At 38.8% G+C, this 23,998-nt stretch overlaps 1 protein-coding gene across 1 annotated transcript in view; it reads left to right on the top strand.

The window, feature by feature from the left end:
• Positions 1-23,998, top strand: part of htt (huntingtin) — a 900,697-nt gene that overhangs the window by 485,235 nt on the left and 391,464 nt on the right. Inside the window, exons 20-21 of the mRNA XM_067142878.2 lie at positions 469-654; positions 7,676-7,875. Of these exons, the coding sequence (XP_066998979.2) occupies positions 469-654; positions 7,676-7,875 (386 nt within the window). The remainder of the gene's footprint in view (positions 1-468; positions 655-7,675; positions 7,876-23,998) is intronic.

Genomic DNA, 23,998 nt, shown 5'->3' with positions numbered 1-23,998 from the left:
CTTTTAGGTATGGTACCATATCTATAAGTTCAATATATTATGACCTTATGTATAGTATAATATCTCCTTTGAGTTCATGTCACATGCAAGTAAGAATGAGTTTTACATTTGTGGTATCATGGCAGAATTTCTGACGTGCCTCTGTAAAGTATCTATATTTCAAGGTTATTTTTTAAGTTACTCTTCTATGATAAGAAGAAATGTATGTTGCTTTAGTGAGCTGGAGAAACTATACATCTAAATGTGCTTTTCCTTCTTACAAGAAATTGTAGAATCTGGTGAAGATTAACAACCCATCTCTTTATGCAGAAGTGAGTCATTCTTAATTGCTTTCGTATGTGATGTGAACAGTGGAAGTTAGCAAGTATAATTTTAGAAGCTGTTAATTTGACAACTTTTACAGCTTAAGTAGTGTACCATTTTCTAATATTATGTCACAGTTCTTTAATTAATACGTATGATATATAGATCACGTTGGACTCTGCAGCAAGTGAAAAATTTGTGGGTTTGCTTCGGACCACCTTGGAAACAATGTCGCAGTTGCTGGAGATTGGCACCTTGCATGAAGTGGGTAGGATAGCCGAGGAGATCTTGTCGTACCTAAGATTAACAGTTCTTGTGGAACCAACAGCAACAATCAAATGTGTGCAGCAGGTATTTACCTACATGTCTTATTATTAAGTTATAAGATACTAGTGGAAGTCTTTGAATTTATATTAAGGAACATTGTTTGATTAGTAAGCTTTAATAATGGTTGGACTCGTGAGATTTTCTGGCAGTGTTGTTACTATGAATGCTTGTGTGGTATAGTAGCAGTTTAGATAAGTTATGCTTAGTATAAATCAACATAACATCTGAAAATAAGAAAATTCGAATATTCATTCACAAAAATTCTGCGTTCAGGAGACAGGCTAATTTCTGATATTGTACAGTTTAACCTGGGAAGAATGGAAATTTTATTTTTCTCTTAACTGGTTCATTCTATGAAATCTGAAGATACTTATTGATGGGAAGTGAATAAAAACTATTTTATATACATTGGCTTTATGGGTTGTCAATAATAACCTGGTACCATACAGTACTGCAGTCCCTAATGAGAGCAAATGTTCTTTCTATGCCATTTCTAATGCTCCAGAGTGCTCAAATTTTATGACTCATCTGCCATGCTGAACTCTCCTAAGCGCTCGTCCACACATGTAGTCATTAGAAATGTGTCCGACTCGTTGGCTGAATGGTCAGCGTACTGGCCTTCGGTTCAGAGGGCCCGGGTTCGATTCCCGGCCGGGTCAGGGATTTTAACCTTCATTGATTAATTCCAATGGCCCGGGCGCTGGGTGTTTGTGCTGTCCCCAACATATCTGCAACTCGTACACCACACATAACACTATCCTCCTCCACAATAACACGCAGTTACCTACACATGGCAGATGCCACCCACCCTCATCGGAGGGTCTGCCTTACAAGGGCTGCACTTGGCTGGTAATAGCCACACGAAATTATTAATATTATTAGAAATGTGTTGACAGAAATATTGAATGGTATCGTGAAACCACGGTCCATTCCACTGACTCAACAAGATCTCAGCACCTTGTTTGATAGCCCTTCCTGTGTGTATTTTGCAAGCAGATTAGTTTATAAAGGTGGTTTTTAGAGTTCCGCATCATATGACCAAAGTATTCTAGTTTCCTTCTCTTGATGGTAGTGAGAATTTCTGGTTCTTTGTTCATACGGTGCAAAACGTCTATATTGGTCATTTTGAGTTTTCATCATGTCGTCTATTTATCGCGAATAAGTGTTGCAAGGTTTGAAGGAATGTGGATTTGGAGCATGTTAGAAATTAGTGGAGAGAGCAAACTTCCTAGTAGAGGTTCAGAGTAATATTCTGGTGAACGTAATAATGTGATAATGATTCTGAGAATCCTGAAAAACATGAACAAATATTGTGTGAATACCAAGACACAGAACTACAGAGAAATGTTACTAGTAATATTGCGATAATCATTTTAATGAACTGGAAATGTGGGGAAACAAATCTGGTTCAGATCATTATTTACCTTCTGGGAGTTCAGAAAAATATATATTTTCAGTTATTTGTGGGTTGGAAATTTTATGAGCTAGTAAAGCAGGAGAGTATTCATGCCAAATATTTACAAAGAAAAACTGGCACTATTGATACTCTCCATTACCTTGATGATATAAGGGTGTATGTAGGTGTTTTCATTTATATGAGTTTGGTTGTTTTACCTGAAATTGATGGTTACTTCCTCAGAACTTCTATGTGGATGTTTGTTGTTGTTAAAATGTTAGATTAATTTTTACAACCTCATTTCAGTGGGCACCTATCATAACATATATTTTTTCACAGAACTGACTGTTTCCATACAATAGATCTTCTTCTTCTTCATGTACCATGTCCTCGCAGAACGTTGGCGATCAGTAGCATGATCTGTTATTTGTTCATAACTGTTCTGAACAGAGTAAGCTTTGTCACCCCAAACCACTGGCTCAAGTTGCGAGCCATGATGTCCTACTTCTCCCCGGACCACGTTTTCCATTAATTTTCCCTTGGAGTATTACTTGCAGAAGGTGGTTTTTAGAGTTCTGCATCATATGACCAAAGTATTCTAGTTTCCTTCTCTTGATGGTAGTGAGGATTTCTGGTTCTTTGTTCATATGGTGCAAAACATCTATATTGGTCATTTTAGCTGTCCAAGGTATCTTCAGCATCCTTCGGTACGTCCACATTTCAAATGCTTGCAATCTCTTGCACATGGTCTCAGTTAGTGTCCATGCCTCAACGCCGCATAACAGAATGCTGAAAACGTAGCACCGGAGTAGTCGTGTCCGTAGTGAAATGGAAAGGTCACGACTTGTCAAAGTTTCCTAAGTCTCTGAAAAGAAGTTCTGGCCTGCTCAATTCTGCATCGGATTTCGTGAGTAAGGTCCCAGTCATCATTGATGTGACATCCCAGGTATTTAAATGTTGCCACACTCGCGATCTGTTCCTTCCCTGTTGTGAGATTACCTCGAATGCCATCTTCTTTCCTACTTATAACCATCCACTTGGTCTTCTTTACATTAAGCTTCAAGCCCATTGCGCTGCTGGCTTCAGTGACAGCATTAAGTAGTTCCTGTACATCCTGGAGATTGGTTGCAAGTAGCACATTGTCATTGGCGTACCTGATGTTATTTATGATGAAACCATTACCGGGCGAGTTGGCCGTGCGCGTAGAGGCACGCGGCTGTGAGCTTGCATCCGGGAGATAGTAAGTTCGAATCCCACTATCGGCAGCCCTGAAGATGGTTTTCCGTGGTTTCCCATTTTCACACCAGGCAAATGCTGGGGCTGTACCTTAACTAAGGCCACGGCCGCTTCCTTCCCACTCCTAGCCCTTTCCTGTCTCATCGTCGCCGTAAGACCTATCTGTGTCGGTGCGACGTAAAACAACTAGCAAAAAAGATGAAACCATTAACCACAATTCCTTGAGTCTTTCCGTAAAGAGAATCTCGAAAAATCTTTTCTGAATAAATGTTGAAAAGCACGGGGGAAAGAATACACCCTTGGCGAACTCCTTTCATAATTGAGACTTCTTCCGAGACACGACCATCAACTCTTATGCCAGCACACTGGTTCCAGTAGAGATTACCAATAATATGAATGTCCCGTCCATCAAGTCCTAATTCCAGAAGAATGTTCATAAGTTCATCATGACGGACTGTGTCGAAAGCCTTTTAGTAATTGATGAAACAAGCAAAAACATCGACATTGACATCTCTGCACCGTTGGACTAATACTTGCAGACTGAATAATGCCTCTCTAGTACCAAAACCACGTCTGAAGCCAAACTGCGAGGTTCCGATATTCTCCTCACATTTATGATAAATTCTCGCATGCAAGACTTTTAGGAATACTTTCAGAACGTGGCTCATCAAACTAATTGTTCTGTATTCATTGCAGAATTTTGCATTGGTTCTCTTAGGCAATATTACGAAAGTTGATTTGAGCCAGTCTCGAGGAATGGTTCCACTGCAGTGAATACTGTTGAATAGGTCAACTAATAATGAAAGGGATTTTTCTTTCTCAAGGAGTTTCAGTATCTCAGCATACATCTCATCAGGGCCTGGAGCCTTCCCATTCTTCGCTGTTCTTATTGGCATATTCTACTTCTGCACGTGTGATATCCACACCATCGTCTGTCCAAGCACCATGATCCACATTTCTGCGATCTAAGAAGAGATTTTGTACATATTCCATCCATTCCTTCAGTTTCTCTTCTGTGCTCGCGAAGATGTCACCATTCTCATTAAGAAGGACTCCATTACCCTTCCTGTTATATGCACCAGTTACTTGTTTCACTTTCTTGTACATGTTGAAAAAATCATGTTTGGAATTCATTAATTCTATTTCGTTGCATTCCTCAGAGAGTTGTTCTTTTGCATTCCTTATTCTTTATAATACCAATATAATGGTCCGTTATTGGACATTATAAATTTTCCAGTTAACTTATTCATTGGTTGCCTGTGTTTCGCCCTCGTGTGCTAAGTTAGGCTCGTCAGTTGGGACATAGCACACAACCCAAGACGCAAGGCTAGTGCATACCGTGGAGGCCACTGCATAGGCTACTTGAAGCCACCAGCAGTGCCAATGCACTATGAGAGCTATGTCTCATTTCCAAAAATTGATGCCTGCCTGGCCATCAGATGATACAGATGTTGATTCCCACAGGGAACTTAAAATATTTGTCCTGAATGAGTAAATTTATAATACCAATATAATGGTCCGTTATTGGACATTATAAATTTTCCGGCTAACTCATTCATTGGTTGCCTGCGTTTCGCCCTCGTGTGCTAAGTTAGCCGGAAAATTTATAATGTCCAATAACGGACCATTATATTGGTATTATAAATTTACTCATTCAGGACAAATATTTTAAGTTCCGTATGGGAATCAACATCTGTATCATCTGATGGCCAGGCAGGCATCAATTTTTGGAAATGATTCATAGCTCTCATAGTGCATTGGCACTGCTGGTGGCTTCAAGTAGCCGATGCAGTGGCCTCCACGGTATGCACTAGCCTTGCGTCTTGGGTGGTGTGCTATGTCCCAACTGACGAGCCTAACTTAGCACACGAGGGCGAAACGCAGGCAACCAATGAATGAGTTAGCTGGAAAATTTATAATGTCCAATAACGGACCATTATATTGGTATTATAAATTTACTCATTCAGGACAAATATTTTACGTTCCCTATGGGAATCAACATCTGTATCATCTTCCTTATTATTTGTCGTATTAAATTCTGCAGACTTTTGTACTTTACAAGATCTTTGTTTTTAAAAGACCTTCTCTGGTCCATCAGCTTCAGGATTTCTTCTGTCATCCACGGCTTGTTTTTCCTTCTTCCAGCATTCATTAATTTTACTTGACTTACGTCGTTAATTGCACATTTGATGTGATTCCAAGTGCCTTCAACATCATTTATATTAACGCTGTTTTGAACTTCCGCAAGTTTTACACATAGAGCTGACTGAACTTCATCCTTCAGTGCTTGATCTTGAAGCTTCTGAATCTCAATCCGACTAAAACTCCCCTTTAAATGACATTTCTTCAGCCTGAGATTCACGGAAGCAAACAGTAGGCTATGGTCTGAGTTGATATCAGCACCTGGATATGTTTTCACACATTTGACGGAATTTCTGAACCGCTTGTTAATTGTGATGTAATCAATCTGGTTCCTAATACTGTTGTCAGCATTAGAGGTCTATGTATAGAGGCGACGTGGAGGTAGGTGGAAATACGTGTTTGCTATAATAAGGCTCTGCTCTTGGCACATCTGGACCAGTCGATCACCTCGAGTATTGCTTGTTCCTAATCCGTAGTCACCGACTACATCAGCCCTTCGACCATGGCCGACTTTAGCATTGAAATCGCCCATCACAATGTTTATCTCAGATGGTTTGGTATATGACAGGGCTGCTTCGATTTTTGTGTAAAAATCTTCGACATCAACGTCTGACGCATCACATGTTGGAGCATATACTTGGATGATATTCACTAAAATTGGTCATGCATTAAGCTGTAATAAACATACCCTGTCTGATACTGGTATAAAACTTTTCACAGACCTACTGATATCTCGATGTACAATGAAACCCACACCATTAAGATGGCGAGGATCGTCATTACCAGAATAGTATACTTGATAACCACTGACCACACTCTTTCCTGAATGAGGCCAACGCATTTCGCTAATGCCAAGAACGTCGATCTTGAGTCTCTCCATCTCTCTGATGGCGTTATGAGTCTTTCCACTTTGAAACAAGCTGCGAACATTCCACGTTGCTATCCTTCTCATGACTGGCCCGGAGATTCTTAGCACCCCCTGCTCACTGAAGGGCTGCCAGGGACTGGGGGCCTTGGTTTCATGTTTTCCAGTCGTGCTAAAGATTTTCCTGGGGATTAAATACGAGGTGGTTTCCCGTTGCCTTCCTCGCACAGTTTTGAGACCGCTTACACCACTATGGTTACGCTCCCAAGTGTGTGTCACATCACCGTATCAGCTGATACCTTGGCTGACGCCAACGTGCACTAATGGCGAAGCTGCTGCCCTCTGTCATTATGAATTCCAGTGGCATTTCCTCCACTGAGGGCCATATCCCTCCCTAAAGGTTCAGCTGCCCGAACCGGTTGGCCTTTCAGGTTGGTCGGGTTATTTCCCACCGCCCAACATTCGGCGTTGAGACACTAGCTGTACGGTCTATTCCATATATCATAACAGATTCTGTGGTCTAGGTAATGCCGGATATGTAGTGGGAAGTTCCTATATGAATCATGGTTTCTGTGGCAATTATATTGAATCGGACAAGATGGCTGACACTTAGGGCAAGAGACTATAGATAGATATAATAAATTGCCGTTCTATCTAGTGTTATCTATGGAATGATTGTGGGAAATCCAAAATGGCTGTCACTTAGGGCGTAAAACTTTCACAAATATAACCCTAATAACAAGAGATGTTTGACTGCATATATGCTGAATATGACCTAATACATTAAAAGTTTATTTCAAGTACAGTGTGGACATAAAAACTTAATATTCATTGAATTGGCCTACAACACACACTCTACATTTGTGATGGTAGTAGCAGCAGCAGCAGCAGCAGTAGTAGTAGTAGTACCGAGCTCGATAGCTGCAGTCGCCTAAGTGCGGCCAGTATCCAGTATTCGGGAGACAGTAGGTTCGAACCCCACTGTCGGCAGCCCTGAAAATGGTTTTCCGTGGTTTCCCATTTTCACACCAGGCAAATGCTGGGGCTGTACCTTAATTAAGGCCACGGCCGCTTCCTTCCCACTCCTAGCCCTTCCCTGTCCCATCGTCGCCGTAAGACCTATCTGTGTTGGTGCAACATAAAACAACTAGCAAAAAAAAAAAAAAGTAGTAGTAGTAGTAATAGTGGTACCAGACCTGTAGCTTAGATCCTTTCAAACGAATCATACATGACCTAGGCCACCAGAGTTCAGTTGGTAAGAGTATCTGGTGCAAAATCGGAATATTGTGGGGTTCTGTACTTAATATTTCTTCGATATATACTATATTTACCTAACACAACCTAATATGTTGAAAGTTTATTTCCAGAAAATTTATTTTTATCAAATATGTCTGAAATTGTTTCAGCTTCTGAAGTGCCTTTTTGGTACCAACCTCAGCTCCCAGTGGGAAGAAGCAGAAGAGAAAAGATTGGGAGCTAGTTCATCTGTACCTCTAGTCAGTAATGCTGGAGGATTTTATAATTTATGTTTCCAAACTCCATACCAACAGTTGACAGAATACATAAATGCACCCTCTGGAAAGGTGGAAAAAGATGAAAGCTCTGTGTAAGTATAATAGTGAAGAGAAACTCAATTGTATAAGATTTTGGTGAAGGTTAGTTATTTGGAATTACAGTAAAATCTCATTAATATGAACTCGCCTAAGATGAGCTCTTGGTTGAATGAACAAATTTGGAATGTATTATTTCTTCTGCAAGGTCTCCTCAGTTAGTATGAATTTCAGTTACTGTGAACTATGAACTCATTTTTAGCCCTTTGTGACATTATATCTCACTTAATGCGAACAACTGACAATATTCATTGTTTTCAAGCTGTTTCTGATAGCAGTGCAAGGAACCATTGTAAAACCATAGATTATTTGGACATTAAGCTATTGGTAAGTGGGTTAACATTCACGTTTCATGGTGCAATTAAATCAACAATCATAGATGTCACCAAACCAACAATCAACTTTTATTCTTAGCCTATAAACTCATTTCAATAACATGCACATTACATGAAAGAAAAGAACACAGTTGTTATTGTGTGGTGGAGCGGTAGTTACCAAGAGGTTGATACAATTCCACCTAGCCACTGAGATATTTTAACCGCCTTGAATATTTTAGAACATTTTGCTGCAGCATCCGAAGTCACCAATGAGTTTATAGAAGCTGTGAATACAGTTGGTCGTGAAGTGACAAGGCACATTGTTTTTCCTTGTACACCCTTCCACCTACCATTCACTAATCTTTTCAAGAACGGGGGTTAATTGCGTAAACCATGTACGGTGGTAGGAAGTATATGTTCCAGCTAGCTACTCAGGGAAAAAATATATCAACGTAGTCCATAAAATCTGTTAACATAATCGCAGATTCCGTCGAAGAGTAAAGATATTCGCATTTCAATCATTCAACCCCCAAAATCAAGCAATTAATCATGGTATCGCTCATATCATATCATAGATTATTACTATTGGCACCTATACTACCTTATGGCTACATATTATTACCTATTCTCAGAAAAAAAATGCAGAAATTATCCTAAATCTAGCTTATTAGCATGCTAATATGATATCAAATAAAATAAAATCGAATTGAGGGCTGTAGAGAAAAGAAAATGCAGTTATGTTACATTCTTAACTTGAATATATAAATTATTTCCATTGACATAGTTGAAACTGGGTGTACCATAACCTTTCATTCATAACTTGTCATTATTATTTTGTTGAATCATCTCAGTTCATCATCTTTTGCATACAAACAATTCATGGGGCAAATGAGGATTGATTCTTTATTTCAGGAAGGAATAGGGTTTCTTCATATTTAGTTTGTTTGGATTTTTGTATTGAGTTTTTCGAGATATGAGATAATCAATAAGTTTCCTGTGTATGGTTTCAAAATGTCATCACACTTTAAATTACTATGTCTATAAGAATACCAAGTAAATATTGTCATATTCATTCAGACATGCCAGTAGAAATCACATATTTTATCAGTAAGTGCCACTAATAGAATAACCGATCAGTTCAAACTATGAAAATCGTGCTGTGCGATTACATATTTATGTGCAACTGTAATTAAAATAAACTCTTATATCATTTACTGCTGTGCCAATACTATGTTGTAATTCAATTGACCAATCTACATTCACATTGTGAAACATTCGTTCTGTAAGGCGATGTTCCTTCATATCCCTATTTCCACTCCATAAAGTGTGTGAGATTCAATTAACCTAGCATAATCTCTCATGTTATACTACCAATCGACCATTAATCACCTGGACTGTATCTCTATATTCATATGAGCATGACCTAACTTCACTGCTTGCGTCTTATTTATTATACAATAACCGTAACTAACACATAAATCCGTAACTTCATCTTCAAACCATTGCTCACACAATGAACAAATAATATTCTCCAATACTATCATTACTTCATAATTCTCATATATCTCTTCTTCCAGACTCATCTACATATATAAATTCTCAACTCATTTCTTCTAAACAACCTCTTTGTTACGGTTTACTAGTCCATCGGCAACAAATTCTTCTTATTAACTGCGAATTCCCAATATTTAATCCATTTCTTCTTATAATACAGTCATAATGGCCATGTCTGCCGATTTGGTGTTTGCAATATCCAGGTTTTACTCTCTTCTTAACCTCGTCTATTTCAACGCTAAATGATCTTTCCGAGTAGATTGGTACATAAACATTGATATTCACATTCCATATATGCTTTCAATAACCTAAAATCATCTTACGAGCACGGTATAACTATTATTCAAATTGGCACACGCTTGCAGTTAACTTCTTAAAATCTAGCACTGTCATTCACATACTGGCACATATAATTTATTTGTAGGCAATTCTGCACTCCTACTATTATATTTCAACAACTACAAATAAGTTTGAACTGGTAATTTGGAAAATTATTACTTATCTTGTGTTGATTAGGTCAACTGCTGGCTCCTTCTCGTTTCTTATGCCATCTCTGAGCACTCAGCCTTGGTCTCCGTGTACGTCACAGCTGGGCATCGGTCTCGGCAGTCTGGCTTGAGTTAAAGCATCTCAGGTAGTCCTCCTCCACCAGTTTAAGCGTGTTTCATTATATCTCCTGTGTCCATGCAATAAGAAGACAAACATTACTTGGGCAGAATACATATCTAGATCTTCCATTATAAGCTTTCTAGGACGTATAAATGGCTATTGGTATTTCTTAATACTCAAAAGTTGTGCTCTAAATATCTATATATTTCCAATAAAGCTTGTTCTTGTTAAATATATCGCCTAGTGAATGTTGATTAGAGCTTCTGAATAATATCTCTGCAGTTTTTTACAGTATCCGGCCACTTATTATAATGCAACTGGCCCTTTCCTTCTCAATCCTTTACTGGTCCGTAGCTTTTCTTAACTTCAATATTTTAAAACAAAAGTATATACATTTTCCTCTCGTCTCGGGTTATTTTAGCAGGTGTAAATAACTAAATTCTTCACTCGGATGTATATTATCTCTCGGCTTTGTCCTAGTACGTTGATACTATTCTTCTTAGCTTGCAGTAAAATTGCTATCTTTTAAATGTGATCTTCTCTTACAAAGTAGTTAAGAATAGAATTAAGTCAATTATTTTTTAAGGACCATAGTTGTTATATCTAAGAAACTCTTTTCTTTCTCGCCGGTCTTTATAAGTCTCCGCCTTCTAATTACGATCAACATGCCACATGGATACACTACATATATATTTGCGCTGTCTGAAGCTGCTCCGCGCCATTTTATCCGCTACATCTCCATGTTAATGATCATCTCAACTGTAACGTAATTGTACATTTGAGGGACTTCGAAATGTACTCTATTTTCCTCATGAAAATTACTTTTGAGTACTTTAATAGTGACTTAAGTAGTGTCATTTACTGTAGGCTACTATGCACCAATACCATACTTCAAAGTGATTGAAATTCTAACTCTAAAAGTTGGGTACTCATTTAACACATTTTTAAACATGAACTCTTGCTTTTCTGGTCCCTTGGGTTTTGCGTTAACAAGATTTTACTGCACTCATAATAAATAGGATAACAAGTGTTAAGACTCTTTCTCGATCACGTGTTGAAAGTCCAAGGTGTGGATGTTCTCTGTCATCTGCAGCGCTGCAGTCGAAACTTGGTGTGTTATTCATGGTAATATGACAGTCTGCTTGTAATATTATTGCTTAGTGTATTATGTACACAAGATTTCTTCATGTTTTCTTAATTTTCTTTTTAAGTATGATGTTTTCTCTATAGAGACTTGTGATTTAAAATACGCGGTGAAAGTAAGCATGTGAAAATGCCTTCACACTGCTACATTCCAGGTTGCAAGTCGCTTAACGACCATAATTCTAATGAAAAAAAAGAAATTTCTTCTCGCCACCAAGAGATGAGGTCTTATTTACGAATTAATTGAGAGCTGTCCCATGCCAAGAGTTGCCTTTAAGCAACAAAAGTTTTATTTGTACCTGCATTTTGCTAAGGAACATTTCCAGAATTGTGACAGCTTCAGTATGAATGGTGAGAGTAGAAGTGCCAAGACAGAGGTGGTAGTTGGACCCCAATCTTCCAAAGTATATGTCATAGAAAATTCTGGTGAAATGGTCTTCATTTGAAAGGTTATTTCAGAAAAATATTTTAAATGCTACACTGGTTAATGAAAAGAATCCACTTTCAAATTCACTATCTGTTTGGTCTCCATCATTACAGGACTTGTTGATATATCAGCTAAAATCAGTATTATTTAGCGTATGGCTTATACAGACATAATCAGTAATATATATATATATACATACATATTTACAGCTGAGAAACAAAGTAATTTGTGCTTCAGAATTGAATATCTAGTTCTTCAATCCAGCGTGCATCATCTGGAGTTAGCAGCAGGAAGTCATCTTCATCACCGTGATAGGCTCGAATCTTACATTCCCTGACAATATGACGAATATTATTATTTATAAGTTTCATATTCCGTATTGATTGTATTCAATGTAATAGACAAGAAAAATGTTCCACCGATCAATACATTTATTGTGAATGAATTATTGCACTAGATAGGCCGAAACCGGTACTAGTGCAATAATTCATTCACAATAAATGTATTGATCGGTAGAACATTTTTCTTGTCTATTACAATATGACGAATAGTCTGATGTGGAGCTCCGCAGTCACAGTCTGGATTAGGTAGCTTTTTTCACTTATGGAGAGTGGCTCTGCACTGACCATGTCCTGTTCTGATTCTATTCAGGGCAGTCCAGGTCTTGCTTGGTAGGTGGGATTCAGTTGGAAGTCTGGGACCTGAGAAGAAGGTATGAAGGTGCACATCCGTAGCTGCTTCCCATCTACTTTTCCAATCATCAAGAGATTTAAAATCCTTAGCATCCATGTTAGCAGCATCATGCAGAGTTGGATGGCGTGATTTTAGTCTATTAAGATTCAGAAGTGGCAGGTCACTATTCACGGGTAGACTAGGATTTCTTGAGATCTTGTGGAATTCCTTCATAAGGGCATTAGATCGGTGTAGATCAGGTGGCACTATACCAGTTAGCAGTGGAAGCAAATGAACTGGAGTAGATCTGATTGCACCAGATATGATGCACATTGTATTAAGCTGGGTGTCAACAAGCCTTGTATGATGACTGTTCATCCAAACAGGTGCACAATACTCAGCACTTGAATGCACCAAACCCAGGGCTGAAGATCGCAAAGTGGTTGCTGAAGATCCCCAGGTAGTTTCACAGAAGGATAGTGTACATTCCAAGATGACACCAAGGTATTTTGGGTTCCAGTTATGACGAAGAATTCTCCCTCTGAAACTAACATTCAGTTTTACATTCGCCAAATAATTATTTAAATGAAAGCAAGACACTTCTGTTTTACTCGCACTGGGTTGAAGTCTCCAGATTTTGAAGTAATCTTCCAGTAAAGACAGGTCTTTGGTCAGAATCTCTTCAGTCGTCTCCGTTACCTGATCTTGTACTGCTAGAGCCAAGTCGTCAGCATAGCAGAAATTTCTGGATGAAGTGTCAGGAAAGTCAGAGAGATATAAGTTGAACAATAATGGTGAGAGAACTGATCCTTGGGGCAATCCATTGTTTAGCTTCCTCTCCTTGTTTATCTTGCTATCTTGCTTCCAGTGATTACTTGGAACTTCCGATCACTTAACATGTTGTTAATCAGTTGAGCCATCGTTCTGCATGGTATGATACGAAGAAATTTGTAGATAAGGCCTTCCCTCCATACAGTGTCAAAGGCGGCAGTAAGATCAACAAATGCTACAGATGTTTTCAGCTTCATTTGATATCCTGCCTCAATGAAGGATGTAAGAGACAATACTTGGTCACAGCAGCTACGTCCTGGTCTGAAGCCTGCCTGTTCAACTGGAATATGCTCTAAGATTGCGCTACTTATTCTGTTATATATCAACTTTTCAAAAAGTTTGTAGCAGCAGCTAAGAAAGGCGATGGGTCGATAGCTTTCTATCTTGTTGTTGGGTTTGCCAGGAGCTAAGCTAAAATCAGTGAAAACAACACAGATCAAATTTCTTAGAAGAAAAAGTTTTCTTGACAAAGAAGATTAAATTTCTTAGAAGAAAAGTCAACATTTTGAGTGATAAATTCAAAAATGAAAAAAAAAGAAAGGATGCTGAACTTGCTATGGAACTCCAGAAGATCAAATCCTCCACAGTAAGGTTATCACTGACAGGCTAGCCAAGAAACAAAAGATGATAGGGGATGCCATCATCATAGTGTATAGAAGAGAAAGTGTGCTAACGTCACCTTTTTCAGTGGTTCTTGCTCGAAGATGATCACAGTATTGCACTCTGCAGTGTAAGATCCTACAAAAAGGAAGTTATGCTTGCGAGCAATTTATGTACAAACGTGCAGCCTACATAATTTCCTTACCATTGCAATATATACACACTAGCAAGATACCTGTGCTTTACTATGGTTTTAAACTGAAAGTTATCTTTCAAAGTTCTAAATTTTGGGGAGTCCACTCTTGGCTGAACCTGTAAAATACATGATCGGTCCAAACATCGAACAGTTTTAGGGAATGATTATTTTCACATCTAACACTCATTTGAACCCTATAGAATTGGAATGTTTCAAAATCCAATCCAATTTAACATGTAGAATGTAGAAGCATCCAACCCGTGAACTTTTGACTTTGTACATTGAACAGTAATGGAAAAAGGAATGTTCTGTTTAAGGGTAGAATTTTGTAGAAATATTTCATAACAACATCTAAAACATAGAAGACCAACCCTCACATATCATTTTAAGTTTGTATGTGAAACGGTTTCAGAAAAATTAATATTGTAATTTTCGGAGTCAGCGTCCATCTAAACCACTTAGGGGAGAAATATTTTGAAGTATATGATATATAACACCTAGACGAGATATTAAAATCATTTTGTATTGACGGTTTTCACTTTACAAAGGAAATTTAATATGTTCTCCTATTCAATACATACACATCTCCATCTTTAGATGGAGTAATATTAGTCATACATGTTTCAACTCGTTTGAGCCATCTTCAGAATATGTTAAAAAACAGTGAAAAGAATGAAAATAAATGCGACATGTTGGAATTAAAACAATGAGTGACTATGGCGAGGTTGTGGACCTCTTAGTCTAAACGTGCAGTGTGTTACAATTAAAAAACGAGGACAAATTCACTGTGCTAAAATTTAAAATAACAGTCTGTCTTCATTGAGTCACAATCACAAATAGTCAAAAGGGCAGCAAAAAATTGAGAAACTATATTTGAGAAGAAAACAAATGCCTTGTTGTCTTCCGTGGTAATCTTACCGCTGCAGTGTTCATCGAGCAGATACTCCTACAGCATGTGTTGGTTGCTGCATATGGTGTTTGCCCTGATTTTGTACCCATGCACAATGTCAGGGCTCGTGTAGCGCGTATCACCAGAGCTGTCTTGCGAGAACTGGACATTCAAGATATGGAATGGCCAGCAGTGAGTCCCGACCTTAATCCCATCTAGCATGTGTGGGACACGCTTGACAGAAGTGTTCGTGGGCATCCTGTTCTACCACAGGTGCTCCAAGACCTTGAAGAGGCTCTCATTGAAGAATGGGACCTGAAACCGCAATGTGACCTCCGTTGACTTACATGGAGCATGCCACATAGGTGCCAAGCTGTGATAAAAGCTCGTGGAGGACATACACCATACTGAAACTTTCAAACTGTGATAAAAATCCACTCTGGAGGACTGTTATCACTTTGTTATCGCCCCTGTTTGGACATTTCCGTTTGTGTAGAGATAATGAATGCGAATCTATCAATGTTCTTTTGTATACTTCAACGGTAAGAATAAAAGTTTAGTTGGTAATGTACTTGGGTGTGAGATATTTTGTGGAGCATGGTACATGTTCAAAAACATGTTCCCCTAATTTTTTGAACTGTGTATTTGTTACAGGTAGTAAGTCATCTGAGTATCAAGTTCGGTTGAGAGCTATGCTGGAACATACACACATACATAATTTTGGTCATTTTGGATATTTTCTTTCTCGCCCCTTCTCACCCCCATGCCAATGGTGGCTGAACTTGGTCTTAAATACCATCTGGAGTGTCACTATTCATATATAAGTAACTCCAGAAACAATGGATTCAACACTAATTTTGTTCGTTTTCAATTATTTTTGCATGCCACTTCCTCCACACTCCACCACCGGATTCTAGGTGTGTCTTGCTCCAGTGGTATTTCTCTCTAGATAGTATTAAGTCATGTGTGTACCAAGTTTGGTTGAAATTGCAGGTTTGCCTATAGTTGCCATCATTTTTAATCGTTTAGCTTAGCTGATATATTTACATAAAGATATTGGTCTGTAACTCTGTGCAACCCGCAAAGTAAAGTACATTGTGGGCTAAGGTAAACCTTTGCCTGCATTTATTAAAATGATCATTTAATGACTTGACTGAACTTCAAGAACTATCAATGCCTCATGATTCACCAGAAGGTAATTCCGGAGAGAATGACACAAAAATGAAGCAAATCGGTCCGTAGAATGAACGGACAAACAAAGCTGTTTTAGTAAACTTTTTTAATATATAAGATGTAAAGGAACAATTAAATGTAAATCAAGTCATATGTAGAAAGATAGCAACATTGAAACACATAATAGGAAAGATTCAATGACAGTTCAGTGTGAGAAAAGGGAGTAAGAGAAGGAAAACACAAAAGGACAAGGATAATCCCCACATCGTCATGCACTACTGTCTTCTCATTGGTCCCAGTTCTTCCCAGCTCTCAAAAATTTGTTTCTGCTTCACACCTTCTTCAGGAGTGTGAGCTTCTGCTCTCATTGACGGATCTTTGTGACAGATCTTCAGTCTTGGTGTGGGAAGTGTTGGATAAGAAGAAAGCTAGATCAAGAAAAGAAAAAGGAAGAGAAGAAAGATGAAGATGAATCATCATTTTACAGTTCCATTTGCCTGGGTATTGTTGGCGAGCCTCTTCCACTCTGTCTTATTGAGATATGTTCTGTTGTTAATGACATCCTCCAGTGTACTTTCCCGATCTGCAATTTCCATCTTTACGTTGGTTGTCCATCTAGTGGGTTCTTGGTCTTCCCACCATCCATTTTCTTGCCACATGTATCTTCAAGTTAACGTAAGCTGTTCTTGTTGGCTCCATCTTCTTTACATGCCTGAACCACCTCTGTCTGGACATGCTGACCCAATCTAACAATGATGTCTCAATCCCAGCTTTCTTTGTAACCATATCATTCCATAACTTGTCCAGTCTTGTTTTTGAATTGTGGACTTCAGGAACTTCATCTCAGATGCCTGTAACCTTAATGAGTCCTTCTTAGTGAGGGTGCAGGTCTTGATACTGTAGGTTAAGATTGGTATGAAGTACTGATTGAACATCACCAGCTCTGATTTTGTTAGTTCTTTGGGATCCCAGAGGAGCGTTCGTACTATCTCGTAAAAGTGAAAGATCTTCTGCACTCTATTCGCCTCCTGCTTTGTGGCTAGTGTGTCTTGAGATATTATACTACCAAGTTATGTAAAGTTTTTCCACACTTTCCAGTGGCTATGATGTGCACTGGTTGTTCCTCTATTTATTGCTATCACTACTGTTTTGGCTTTGCTTATTGTGAGTTCCAATTCCTGGAACTTAACCTTCCATTTGTTGAGTCTCATCTGTACTTGTTTCTCAGTTTCTCCCCAGATCATAATCATAACGTCATCAGCATTGCATGTCATTACATTTAGTTCACCATAGGTTTTCTTGATGTTGTTCATTGTCATCCATGATGGAGATAAGCAATAATGGGGATAGCGTATTGTCTTGCTGGACTCCACTTTTGGTCTGGAACCAGGATGAATATCCGTCAAGTCACACACAGCTGGTGCAGTGCTCGTACAGCATCTAAACTTTCCTCATCTGTCGCTCCGGTATGGTCCTCTTTCTCAGGCATCTCCATATCTTCTCTCTTGCAGTGCTGACATATGCCTTCTTAATATCCAGGAAAACCATGAACAGATCTTTGCCTTTCTCTCAATATTTCTCCTTTAACATATGGACACTGAAGATTAGGTCTGTTGTGGACCTATTAGTCTTGAAACCATCCTGTTCTCTTCTAATCGTGGCTGTAAGGTAATTTTCAATCTGCTCCCTAAGATCTTCTCAAGAATCATAAGCCCGCAAGAAAGGAGCATTATTCCCCAGTAATTGGACAATTTTATTTCTTAAACAGGGGGGCAATTACACCCTTGCTCCAATCAGCAGGTATCTTGTCATCCTTCCAAACTGCATTGAACACCTTGTGTTGCCACCGTAAACCCTAGACTCCTGCTGCCTTAATTATATACGTGTTGACTTCATAGATTCTTGGGGATTTCCCGTGCAGCAAGTTTCCTTTGTAGAAGTATCAGCAGCTGGTATCTGATCTGCTTCTGTCCTGTTCAATAGGTGACCAAAATGATTCCTCAGAATCTCTCTTAAATCCTCTTTTTTCTTGGCTTGGTTTCCATTGTGTTCCTCAATTGCTTGGATGGTTTTGACCGCATGCCCTTTGTTTTTGATCACTCTGAATAAGAGTTTCACATTGCCTGTGCTTTCTTCCTCCAGCTTTTGAGTAAAGTTCTGCAAGCACTTTCTCTTTTCCTCTTCTATGACTCCTTTAACTCTAATTTTCTTGTCGTGGTAAACTTGGTTGATTTTCCCCTCGTCCCTTACCTGTTCTGGCTTGAATTTCTCTCTTTTTGTACTGTGTCCCTTTCCTCTATTGAGGGTCTTAGACTTTCATTCCAGCAAGGTGTCTCTCTTTCCCTTACTCTTGTCTTGCCGCAAATATTAATTGCTTCCTTTATCAAGGTGTTTTTTAAACCTGGTCCACTCTTCCTCACCACTCCCCACTTCTTCTATAGGCAGTTGTCCTCTAATATGGTCCTGATAGTGGGCCCTCTTTCCAATATGTTGTAGTTCCCACACCTTAATCTTAGGTAATTTCATAGTTGTTATCTTTGGTATGTAAATGTCTTTCAGATCTGCTACTAATAACTGGTGGTCGCTATTGAGATTCTCACTTGGAATCGCCTCGATATCAGTCTCAAATCTACTTCTTTCTTTATCCGTAATGACATAGTTAATTGCTGTCTTGCTCTTACCATCCCAGCTGTTTTGGGTAATCTTGTTACTGACTCTTTTGTTGAACCACTTGATTTTACTACCAAACAGTTTCTGATGCAGAAGTCTAGGAGATGTTTTCCTTGTGAATTCCTTCTCTCATGGCTGTGTGGTCCCATCACCTTCTCATAGCCATTTCTGTTTGTCCTGAGCTGTGCGTGGATGTCCCCGATAATTGCCCCCTTATCACTGATGGTTTTCTTCTAAGTATTCCAGAAACGTGTTCTTTTCATCTTGACTGCAATACATCTGTGGGGGAGGGGAAGAGGGCGCATACACATGCACTGGCTTCAGCTTCTCTTACCCTAGGTGAATCATTGCCTTCATAATCCTCTCATTGATGTACTGGATCTCTGTAATACCGGTACCATTTAACTCGTTTGCCAATATCGATCCTACTCCATTTCTCATTTCTCTGTTGTTACCATTCCAGTAGAGTGTATAGTTCTTCCTAACCCCTTTACCTTTCTATTTAGTTTCATTCAGTCCTAGGATTGATATTTTCTTTCCCTCTATGATGTTCACTAACTCTTCATATTTCCCATCTAAACTCGGTACATTGTTTGTCCCTATCATTGTCATGTAATGATTATCCCTCCTAGGTTGTTTGTTGCACACTTGCTTGGTCTGGCCTGTCATCAGGCTGTACATCACCATACCTGGCGTGCGTCTGCAGGTGCTGTTGTCTGCTCTGAATTTTTTTTGTTTGCATTCGAGGCTCGTATAAGTGTTGAAAGTGCTTGCAGTTACTGTCCAACTGACTTGCTAGGCCTGATATTAGAGAAAATTTTCTGTCAAGGTTATCTCCCTTAGTCTTTAGCAGTCCCCTGCCATGTCTGCAGGGCAGCAGCATCCTATGGGATGTATGTGTCATTTTGTACACAAAGGCTTCAGCAAGCACCTTAAGGGTAAACTCCTCCACGCATAGCCATTGGTTCTCTCTTAGTGTGTCCGATTTGGTAATGGCCTCCCAATCCCAACTGTAGGCCAGATAGTTGCAGGTAGTACTGTGGACTGTCGCATACAGTAACAGGATGCACCTGACTTGACAGATGAATACAGATGGTAAAAGACCTGCATGGATGAATGGGAAGTTGCCGATGCTCTTAGATGTCGTGGGAAGGTCCTTAGAGCCCGATCACCACAATTAAAGATGTAGTCTACAGCATCCATTGGCCACCCTAAGGCAAAATAATGATCATCCACTGGACTGTCTGGTGCCTTATTGTGGAATTACTTGACTGATTAAGAAAGAAGAATGTGCCGAGAATGATCTGGGAGTGGGAACTATCAGAATCTTCTTCGGGTCTGTTAACCCAGCGAGACTGAGTCAGTCTCCTCAGTTTCCAGTGAACCAGTCATGTGTGAGTTAGTCATGAGTGAATGTAAGTAGCTACATGATGTTTGCAAATCTTTGACAAACCATTCATCAGGAGCGAGTCATCAGACAGCTATGCAGAGTACTGTGAGCCTTACTAGTTGTGAAGTGAAGTGAACTGTTGTGGATCAACATTTTACTGTGGAGGCCGTGTTGGGGAACAGGAGTTCCACACACCACTGGGCTGTGTAGTCGTGTGTTATTGCATGTAATGATCATAAGTAAAAATTGTGTTGAGTGGAAAACTTGAATGCAAGTGGATAGTAGTTTAGTTTTTGAGATTTACTTGTTGCCATATGATTTTTTGGAATGAGCTGAACTGTTGTTTTAGACACATATCTGGTAACCCCTTGGTTCATTTTGATAGCAAGCTACTCCATTGTTGCATTTCGTCAGCCCTCATGCACCTTCACCTTTCACATCACTGGCTGTTGTTGTTCCACAGTTTTCATGTCTGTTATTTGTATTGGTGCTATTTGTCCACTCATGGTATTCCGTTGATTAAGAGATAATGCCTGCTATGGCCTAAAAGCCGATTATCATCCCTTTTTGCTGCTTGGATAAACCACCCCTTTTGTCCAGGATAGCAATATCACCAGTCGCTTAATTGAAATAGTATTTTATTTTTTAACCTACTTTTAATTAGAAATTACTACATGACCTGTTCATCTTACAGAGGTAATGCACCACAGTGTTCTTTAACACTTTCACGTGACGTAGTTAGCTTACTAGGTACCAAGGGGCCAACACAAGGACACAAATTAAGCAGCAAACAATAAAGAATCAGAAATGCCCAAAACACAAACTCAGAAGAAAAATGGACGGTGGGAGAAAATATTTTAGAACATATTAAGTCAGGACAAATTGAAACTTATTAAAAATTCACCGTCACAAAGCACATACCATTTACCCCGACCAAGGCAATCACTTAATACACAACAATCCCAATCAACAAAACGTTGTTAAGGTAACCAAAACAAAACACATCATGTCCGTTGAAACAAACAAATCCCAATGGAGCCTGCCCAACAAACCGCATTAAACACAATTGAATATGATTATAGGTGAAATAAATTAATAGCCCAAAGGAGGAAAAAAAAAAAAAAAAGTTGAGGATCAGACGAGATTAGGAAACCTTGCGTGAACCTCCTTGGTTCACAAGCTGACCTTTTACCCTGCGTTTACATAACAGTACTAATGATAATAATAATGAAAATTAAAAATAAAATTTTGAAGATTCGTCGAAACGTACACTCTACTTAGTCCTTTAAATCAATTTAAAATGTTGTTAATCAAACCGTCAAAACCCAGCAGAAGACCAGTCGTTTATCACAACACAGGTATCGAATAGATAAATTCTGAGACATGGCGTCGTTTTAAAGTTCAATTTTGACTCACACAAAACAAATATTTTTTTTCTTCTAAAAAGCTAATGCTTAATTCATTGGTAGTGATAATTTTCAATAGATGTAAAAGGAGTTAACGAACTTACAATCTCAAAGAATTACCAGCGAAGCACATGGTCACAAAGGACGCTACACTTCACAAGATGAAAAAAGACGAGAATTAAAATAATTCACCAATAGTAAGAACTCGAAGAACGAGGACAACATCACAAGCTTGATTGGGCCTAGCATGCCTGTAGAAAATAGTAATCCTAGCCTGGCTTCATATCCCGGGATCAAGCCAGGACGCTGCAAGACTACACACTACATCCTTCCTTCAACGCTGTTCAACTCCAAGTCAGAGGCTTCCATACCTGAGTGCGTTCACTAGACCTCTAGTAGGCTGAGCGCTAATTGGCTGATACAGTAGAAGGGGAGTGTCACCAGCAGTAACAGTACTAGCTCACAGGGGGCAGAACAGACCGGACACTGCACTAAGGCATATACATATGACATTCATTACAGGGGCATGAACCGTAATGCACATGTAGGGAATGTGAATGTGGACAGATTGACCACATTAAATAATCAATGGAGATGAAGTTCATTGGCATGAAGCCTTGGGATAAAAATTTCGAAGTTCGTCCTTTAGTCCAAAAGGTTTAGGTAGGGAATTTGGCGTACGTTTCTACCATCATACACATCAGATTTCTTCTGAACGGTAAAGAGCATAAGCTTACATTTAGCATGTTAAGACACGAGTTTGAAGTAGTCTATGGGTACTGGAAAGATGTTCTTTCTGTTGGGAACTTATAATAGTACCTGTAGCAAAATAAATATGAATTAGATAAAGTACAAATCACATCTGTATATAATGGTGTACTGGCAAAAAGAAGAATCTTTCCCTTTAACCCTCGAACTGGTAGCTGACATTAGATCGGCAGGTCTACTTTATCAGTAAATAAAGGTAGAAGAAGTTGTGAATATTTACGTTAGATGGCAGCATTCATCAGCCATGTTTTCTCCTTGGAATGTGGAATGTTTCGGTGTTCAATACATCCATTTATGTGTGATATCTTAGAAATAAATCAAGGTCGCAATTCATACAGCTTTGAAACACGTGTTGATTTTGTTGTGACTTGCTTTCATTGTTTACTGTTTACTGTGTGTTATGCTCACACGATGGTTACATTAAATGCATCTGTAAATTTAAGGCCTACTGCAGCAGAATGGGTAAGTGTTGTGCCACCTGAGGTAGGTTATGAACACCCACCAGTTAGTGCTCTATCATGTAACGTACTTTTATTGAATAATTCCTAAAGTATGAACACTATTCACTTAAAATTTGCATGCCTATCATCAGAATTAATTTCTCTACAAAATGTATATTTAAAAAGTTTCAGAAAAACGGATTAATCATTTATATTTGATGTGTAACTAAAAAATATTTTTCGTTTTTTGAGTAGGCGTTTACAGGGGCAGAAAATTAAAAAAAATTATATTGAAGGTAAATGCAAACTACTTTTCAAATAGTCCCGTTTATGCTGAATGTTTCAGTGTATTATATGTGCATATTCTGTGAATAATATATCTGTCAGAGTGATATACATCAGGTACTGCAAATGTGTGGTGCACACTCACTGGTTACAGCTATTTCAACTACCGGTTCGAAGGTTAATGCCCTATTAGTCATCACTACTGCAGAAATGCTGCTGCTGCCGCCGCTATTACCACTTGTATTCTTCCAGAGCAAATCTTCACTCCTATCTAATATGTTTGACATTCCCGTTTTCTTGAAACTGTTATCTCTGAAGAAATCATGTCATGTGAGATGGCATAACCATCATTATGCAATGATATCACATATTCCATAAGTTCCTTTCCTATTTACTGAAAATTACCAGTTTTGGGGCTGTGAAATGCTCTCTGACACTTGTTGGTAGCTTGAAGTGTTTTTTTCTGTTCTCATCAATACTTCATATTGCACCTGGACACTGAAAACTTGGTGTAATTGATTACTATACCATAAGTTTGTATGATCCAGTGTTACATACTTGCTTATTATGGATTTAATAACAAACATTTATAAGGTTACAGAATGCACTGGAAGCATCACTAAAATATAATAATACCGAGCTCGATAGCTACAGTCGCTTAAGTGCGGCGAGTATCCAGTATTCGGGAGATAAGTGGTTCGAACCCCACTGTCGGCAGCCCTAAAGATGGTTTTCCTTGGTTTCCCATT

The sequence above is a fragment of the Anabrus simplex genome, chromosome 3, assembly GCF_040414725.1.
Source record: "Anabrus simplex isolate iqAnaSimp1 chromosome 3, ASM4041472v1, whole genome shotgun sequence".
Classification (NCBI taxonomy): Eukaryota; Metazoa; Arthropoda; class Insecta; order Orthoptera; family Tettigoniidae; genus Anabrus; species Anabrus simplex.
The sequence above is the reverse complement of the archived record's forward strand: the minus strand, read 5'-3'. Positions and strand labels throughout refer to the sequence as shown.